The 7,914-nt window shown below is 54.9% G+C and overlaps 1 protein-coding gene across 1 annotated transcript in view; it reads left to right on the forward strand.

Annotated features, from left to right (window-relative positions):
* TAF4 (TATA-box binding protein associated factor 4) overlaps positions 1-7,914 on the forward strand; it is a 157,298-nt gene that overhangs the window by 119,988 nt on the left and 29,396 nt on the right. Inside the window, exons 8-13 of the mRNA XM_023741421.1 lie at positions 228-344; positions 1,207-1,329; positions 3,171-3,260; positions 4,418-4,663; positions 6,351-6,498; positions 6,727-6,841. Of these exons, the coding sequence (XP_023597189.1) occupies positions 228-344; positions 1,207-1,329; positions 3,171-3,260; positions 4,418-4,663; positions 6,351-6,498; positions 6,727-6,841 (839 nt within the window). The remainder of the gene's footprint in view (positions 1-227; positions 345-1,206; positions 1,330-3,170; positions 3,261-4,417; positions 4,664-6,350; positions 6,499-6,726; positions 6,842-7,914) is intronic.

The following is a 7,914-nucleotide window of genomic DNA, read 5'->3' on the forward strand; positions in this document are numbered from 1 at the left end:
AGCGGCAGGACGCAGGGCGTCTGGGCCACACAGCGGCAGGACGCAGGGCGTCTGGGCCACACAGCGGCAGGACGCAGGGCGTCTGGGCCACACAGTGGCAGGCTCTGACGCTGCAGTGCAGTATCTGGTGGCCCTTGTGTGACCTGCCACCTGCTGCAGGAAGGCTGGTCCCCACCTTGCTGTCTGTGGCAGGAGGTGCGTTGACCTGGCGTTCTGGATTCTTGCAGCCTCAGCTTGTCCTGGGAGGCACTGCCCAGACAGCGTCACTAGGGACGGCGACAGTGCAGACAGGAACACCTCAGCGGACGGTCCCGGGCGCAGCCACCACCTCCACAGCTGCCACGGTAAGAGCCTCCCTCCTCTTGTGACTGCCTCGGGGAGCCGAGGCCACCCGGCCAGGCCCAGCGCTTGCTGGTCAGAAAACGAGTTGAGCGGAGGCCAACGCGAGCTGGGCCTGCGGTAACACCCCCCCGACCGCCTCGTGGGAAGGTTTCACTCCTGCGCTTGTTGGCAGCCGCAGAGTGTGAACTTGTTGGAATGTAGGCTCTTCCTCAAAGGAGGCGGCATTGAATTGCTGTGGCCCCTGCGTGGACAGTGACGAGGCCTCGGTTCCTGCCGAGAAGTTTGAAGTCGTAAAAGCCCAAGCGACCACGTTGTTAGAAAGTAACACGTGTACTGTACAAACCTTGCCGTCTATGAAACCGCAATCTCGTCTTTTTAATTTGTGTTTCCGGTATTTTTCTACACACATATAAAGTTTTAAACAAAACGGGATCCTAATTTATTTGTAACTTTTTTAATGTTTTTTTGCTAGGTATTTTGCATCGTTTTTAGGAATTGTATCGTAATTAGACTTCTGTGCATTTAGCTAGGTGCCATTTTTTCCTTATGATAACAGCATTGTGATGAGTGTCTTTGTGGATCCACGCCTGTGATCACTCAGGTAGTCCGCAGCCCTGAAAGTGGGGTGCTGGGCTCGCTTGGGGTGTGAGCGGAGGCACAGCCCGTGGTTCGCGGGTCAGGCTGCCCTCCGGGGAGGCGGTTGCAGCGTGGATGCCATCAGCTGAGAGCCAGTGTGTGTTCTTGAAGGACGTTTAGAGTAGATCTGTACTTAGCTTACATATGTACACACATCTTAGTTGGATCAAAAGTGACCGTGAAATCCTGCTTTCAAGACTCTTAAGCGTGTCTTTCGATTTACCCCAGGAAACTATGGAAAACGTGAAGAAATGTAAAAATTTTCTGTCGACGTTGATAAAGCTGGCTTCGTCCGGCAAGCAGTCCACGGAGACGGCGGCCAACGTGAAAGAACTCGTGCAGAATTTACTGGTAAGGAGCTTGTACGCCGTTTGTCCCTCGCCGGTGGCGTTTTGCCTCTGACACGTGACTGTAGCCGCTGCAGCCAGGGCCTCTGCAGGGCAGGTAGGAGTGTCCACTAGCGGTTGTGGTGGCCCAGCCGGGACCCTCGTCCCTGAATGTGGGTGTCCTGCTGCGCCCGGCTCGGAGCCCGGCGCTCTTTGGGACACGCGTGTGCTTGAGAGTCCCCATGAGCGAGTTTGCGCCGCATCTGAGAGGGCGTTTCACAGAGCTGCCTTCTAGTGTCAAATACTGCCGCTGGGATTTCACGTTGGCTGCACAGAAGCCGGTTTTAAATGTGTCTGATACGTCCGACAGACTTTTCAAGGGTTTCTCTCCCCCCCCGTTTGTTTTACCTGTTTTTTTTTTTTTTTAATTGTACTTTGGATGAAGGTTTATAGAACAAACTAGCTTCTCATTAAACAGTACACGTATTATTTTGTGACATTGGTTACCAACCCCACGACATGTCAATGCTCTCTCTTCTCGACCTTGGGTTCCCTATTACCAGCTTTCCTGTCCCCTCCTGCCTTCTAGTCCTTGTCCCTGGACTGTTGTGCCCCATTAGTCTTGTTTTGTTTTATGGGGCTATCTAATCTTTGGCTGAACGGTGAACTTCAGGAGCGACTTCATTACTGAGCTAAAAGGGTGTCTGGGGGCCACACTCTCGGGGTTTCTGCAGTCTCTGTCAGGCCAGTAAGTCTGGTCTTTTTTTGTGAGTTTGAATTTTGTTCTACATTTTCTCCAGCTCTGTCCGGGACCCTCTGTTGTGATCCCTGTCAGAGTAGTCAGTGGTGGGAGCTGGGCACCGTCTAGCTGTACTGGACTCAGTCTGGTGGAGGCCGTGGGAGTTGTGGTCACCTGCTTTTTAAATGGAGAATTTAAACAGATACAGAAATGAAGAGGGCAGTATAACAAAGTTCTGTGCACTCATCTCCAAGCTCCAACGACGACACGTTCAGAGGCCATCTTGTTCGCCCTGTCCCCGTTCTCCCCCATCCCCTTCCCTATCCCCTTGTCTCCGTCCTTCCCCACCCCCCCATCCCCCCTCCCCCCCATCTGCCCGTCCTCCCCTGTCCCCCCGTCTCCCCCATCCTCCCCGTCCCCCCCGACCCCTGCCACATGGTGACTCTATGAGACACCCTCCTCTCAGGATCCAGTCCGAGCGACCAGCACAGCGGTCTGGTGCTCTAGCTCCTGCCTCCTCTGTTGCCTCCCTGCCTTTATGCCAAGCTTCTCGGTTTCCAGAGCAGAGCTGCGCCCTCTCTCACGCTGGGCACCTCGTTCCTTTCTGCGGGGGCACCCGTCGAGCCCTCGCTGCTCTGGAGTGGCGCCTGTGTCTGACCAGTTTGGCTCAGTCACCTCCTGGGACGGCCTTGGTCTCCCAACTGGGCCACCCACCTTTCTGTGTTCTCTGCGCCCACAGCACAGACTGTGGTCATGGAGTTTCTCTCAGACACATCTACCTCCTCACTAGTTGCCTGGCCCGTGGTCGACGGTGGGTAAATGTTGAGTCGTTGAGAACCAGGTTGAATAAGACACTCACAGAAGAGACAAGAAGTAGACTCATAAACCACCTACACAGAGGCAGGTCTTCCGCTTCCTCCTTAGTGATGCCTGGAAGGGCTGTGGGACCCGGGAGTCGGCGTCTGTGGGAACGCGCCGTGCACCTGGCTCCCGCCCACCTCTGTGCAGGGCATACCCCAGTGAGAGGACGTCCACCTGAAGCCCAGGGCCAGGGTTGTGCTGAGCATGGAAACGTGTGTATTACATTCTACTCATCCAGGAATTTTAATGTGAATTTTGTTTTTAAGGATGGAAAAATCGAAGCAGAAGATTTTACTAGTAGGTTATACCGAGAACTTAATTCTTCACCTCAACCTTACCTTGTGCCTTTCCTGAAGGTAATTCTAAAGACTCTGGAGTCCTTGCTTCTCATTTGTTACAAGTGTCTGCAAGCAGGGGTAGCTGGGCTCATGATGGGGGGAAGAGCTGGGCTCTCCCATTGCTGTTGATGTGCCAGATTGCGGTGGTGTTCTAGATTTAAAGTCAGAAGCACCTCCGTAACAAAATGTTAAGTTTTCTATTAAGAATAGGCTTTTTGTAAGTGCTTAGAATGCCTTCTGCTCTGTGTGACTGGAGGGACGAGGAGGGTGCTCTTAAACAACAGGCGGAATCTGCTTTGTTGCTGCTGAGTGAGCAGTCGTGGTCATTTACCGTATTTTCACCCAAATAACGCGCGCCTTCTGCGTTTGTTTGCTGGCCTTGCTCTCCCTCTACAAGGTATTTTCATAAGCGTGCTATGCTATTTTTTTTTTTTTTGCAACACGTGGAAGAGGACTGTCATGGTGGTGCTTGTGAGGGTGCCTCACGGGGGGAGGGCTCGGCTGGCAGACAGACGCGGAGGGCGTGTGTTATTTGTGTAAAAATACGGTAAGTATGAGATCGAAGGGGGTTGTGTTCACCCCATAGGACCGAGAATAAATAGCATCAGATTCTTGAGATAATTATTGCTGTCATAACGTTTTGACTTCTTAATATAACAGCTTTATTGAAACACAATACGTTTTTAAACTGTTTGCCATTGAGTTGGTGCCAACTCATGGCGACCCCATGTGTGTCAGAATAAAACTGTGCTCCACAGGGTTTCCAGTAGCTCAGGTTTTGGTGACTAGACCACCGGGCCTTTCTCCTGGGGCCTCTGGGGGACTCAAACCATCAGTCTTTCAGTTAGTAGCTAAGTGCTTAGCCGTTTGCACCAACCAGAGACTCTAGTAACATTTTTAAGAGCATTTAAAAAACGCTGTTTTTTTTTTGTGATTGCTGGTTTTTAACAAACTTCAAGCAGTTCTCAATAAGAGTAGCCCTGCCTCCTGCTGAGCCACGTAGAGGAGAGGGTGATGGTGGGTGCTGACACCTAACGTCCTGACACGTTTTGTTAACGTGTCTAAAGTCTATTTAGCGCGAGACTGTTTTCTAAAAGTCTGATGTTTCCACATTGTGAAGAAGGAACACGGTGCTAGAGCCGCCATCCACCCTGTCTGTCTGTCTTCCCACCCAGAGGAGCTTACCCGCCTTGAGACAGCTGACCCCTGACTCCGCAGCCTTCATCCAGCAGAGCCAGCAACAGCCGCCACCCGCCGCACAGGCCACCACAGCGCTCACGGCGGTGGTGCTGAGCAGCTCCGTCCAGCGCACGGCCGGGAAGACGGCGGCCACCGTGACCAGCGCCCTCCAGCCCCCTGTCATCAGCCTCACGCAGCCCACACAGGTTGGCGTTGGCAAGCAGGGGCAGCCCACATCGCTGGTATGGAAGGCGACAGCCTCCCCCGCCCGGCCTGGGGACCTGCCCACGCCTCCTCTGGCCTCTCATGCGGCCACAGCTCACGGAGACCTTCCACACACGCCAGAGACGCCCGCCAGGAGGGGCTAGCACGCTATCTGAAGTAGTTAGACCGTAAACTTTGCGAGGCCGAGCCCCGTGCTCTTATGTCTCGGTGTCCTGGCTCTTCACTGCTGGCACACCAGTACCTGCTGTCATTTGGGCAGTGCTGGTTTAAGTGAACACAATACGTGTTAGTCATGTTCTCACTGCTGCTGTTGAGTCACTTCCAACTCATGGAGGCCTCACGTGTGTCAGAGAAGCACTGTTCTCCATAGGGTTTCCGTGGCTGAGTTTTTGGAAGTAGATTGCCAGGCCTTTCTTCCAAGGTGCCCTGGGTGGACTTGGACCTCCAACCTTTTGGTTAGCAGCCGAGCGTCTCCACTGTTTGCACCCTGGGACTGCTGGTGACTTCTAGAAGGGTGCCATCTTTGATTAGGAGCAAAGGTCCAAGTACAGGCCAGCAGACGGCATCCCTGGTGTCTGATCTGTCGGGGCAGGAGGTTGGCCGAGCCCTTGGCTGGCATTGATGGCCCAGCTCTGCACCAGGCGTTTGGGTCTAGGTGAGTCTCAGGACAGGAGCTCAGGCCAGAAGTAGTTGACGTGCGTACGGCCCAGTCCTGTCGCAGTCTCCGTCAGAGAGGACAGCTTTATGGGAAGAGCTGCATTTCCACGCGCTCTGGAGGCTGACGGGCTGCATGGAGAAGGCAGCCCAGTGTCTTCCTTACATTTCAAGGGGGCTTTGCTCCTCTGGGAAACCCTGGTGGTGCAGTGGTTAAGAGCTATGGCTGCTAACCTAAAGGTTGGCAGTTCGAATCTCCTTGGAAACCCTATGGGGCAGTTCTACTCTGTCCTGTAGGGTTGCTGTGAGTTGGAATTGACTCGATGGCAGCAGGTTTGGTTTTTTCTTTGGTTTGCCCCTCTAAAGACAGCTTAGTAAAACGAGGGGGGCCGCGTGTCCCCTGTCGACAGGTTGTAGAGTGGAGTGCAGGAGGCACTCGCTCACCACGGCTCTGAGTGTCCCCTCCGTGTGCCTGGGCAGGGGAGCTAGGCCAACGCAGAGGAGGTGGGTGGCCACACAGATGGCCCCATGAGCCGGAGTGGAGGGAGGAGAGCGTTCTAGTGCTGGGCATGCCCCAGGTGGGGGGCGGCCTGTGCACAGCCGGGGAGGGGCTTGGTGCCTGGGGATTGGGGGCTTTGCCTGGGCGTAGCCTCTTGGAGGGTTGGGGCCAATTGATAGAGACCTTGAGGGCCAAATTCAGGGATGACCTTAGAAATCTAGCATAAATGTCTTCCAGCCTTTTTATAGAAAATTTGGAAAAGAAACTTGACCTTTAGCCACCAGGCACCGCCACTAACCTCTTCTGATGTTTAGGGAGAAGCGGTCTCCCTGCTCTGGAGCCCTGAGCTCAGCAGACACTCGGGTTTGCTGACCCGTGTCCTCGGGCAGCCGACCACAGGCCCGGAGTGTAGCCTGCCAGCAGCAGAGTCACCCGAAAGTCCATTTACTTAGTGGCACCCGGCGTGGAATATGAGGATGGGGTGATGGGAGAGAGCACCGCCGCCTGGCTGGGGGAGGGCGTTCACTGTGTCTTGCTGCCTCTGCCGCCAGGTGATCCAGCAGCCTCAGAAGCCAGGAACCCTCATGCGCCCTCCCCAGGTGACGCTGACGCAGACGCCCATGGTTGCCCTGCGGCAGCCACACAACCGCATCATGCTCACCACGCCGCAGCAGATCCAGCTCAACCCCCTGCAGCCAGGTGAGGAGGCCGTTCCGTCCTGACGGCGTGGGACGAAACCAGGGGGGTGGGAGCGTGGGAGGGGCGGCCTAGACTTCTGCCGTTTGGAGAGTTGTTAACCGGGAGGCTTTAAAAGCATCATGGTGGCCAGTCAGGAGGCAGTCGCTTTCCCTCGGCCTCCTCAGGTACAGTGCAAGCAGCCCCTCTGGTTTCGCCTCCAACGGTCTCCCTGTGTCTCGGCTTTTGCAGTCCCTGTGGTCAAACCTGCTGTGTTACCTGGAACCAAAGCTCTTTCCACCATCTCCGCACAAGCAGCGGCCACACAGAAGAATAAGCTCAAGGAGCCTGGGGGAGGTTCGTTTCGGTAAGCGCTGAGCCTGCGCTCGTGGAGGGCGTGTGCTGCGGAGGAAGAGGCGCACTCCCAGGCCCCACCCCGGGCCTCTCCACACAGCGGTGGCTGCCTGGAGAGCGTGGCCCCCCATGTTGCGGCCTCTGCGAGCGTGGTCCCCCGGTCCTCAGCTCAGGGAGGTGTGTTTCACACACACCAGACGTGCAGACCAACGATTCGTACGTGAACTAACACAGAATTCCTCCTTGTGATTTTATACCTCAGTGTTATTCTAAGTTCACCATGATTTGTAGTGTGGACAGTAGACATGGCTTCGCTTACTGTTCTCTCACCTTCTGAACCTCCAGAACATCTGCACTGGGCTCTGGTTTGTGCCTCGCCATGGGAAGGGGGTCGCTCATCGGGAAGGGGAGTGGCAGGAAGGGCCACTGGGGATGGCTGTTAGCCAAGCAGGAGCAAAGTGGTCATACTTCAGAAGGTTTGCTGGGGACCTTCCCTTCCCAGACAGTTCTCTCCCAGAGGTGTCAGGTGGGGAAGCAAGGCAGGGCGCTGCAGTGCCCAGGGTGGCGTTGGAGCCCACGTGGGTGAGGGAGCAGAGGGAGGCTCCAGAAGCTTGGTGTGGAGCTCTAACCCGAGCAGGGTGAGTAGGATATAGGGGGCATGGCTGCTGGTGGAGACAGATGGGAGCTTAGCTCCAGAGACAAATGAAAAGGTAAATCGAGGCTCTGAGGCACCAGGTTCCTAGTGTCGGGAAGGAGTCAGAAATGATGGAGCATAACAGGGAGCCCAGGGTCGAGAAGGAGAGTGTTGACATGTCGTGGGGTTGGTAACCAGGGTCACAAAGCCATGTGTGTACTGATCGTTTAATGAGAAGCTGGTTCTGTAAACCGTCGTCTTAAGTACAATAAAAAAAAAAAAAAGAAAACGATGGAGTAAAGTCGAGTGAGCCTGTGCTGCTGGGTAGAACTGGACGTGCGGGTGTAAACTCGGGGGCTTAGTGTACAGATGCGGGTATAGACACTGCTGTAGATGGAAGTGGGCATGGGGGGTGTAAACTCGGGGGCTTAGTGTACAGATGCGGGTATAGA

Source organism: Trichechus manatus, unplaced genomic scaffold (genome assembly GCF_000243295.1).
Source record: "Trichechus manatus latirostris isolate Lorelei unplaced genomic scaffold, TriManLat1.0 scaffold00008, whole genome shotgun sequence".
NCBI lineage: Eukaryota > Metazoa > Chordata > Mammalia > Sirenia > Trichechidae > Trichechus > Trichechus manatus.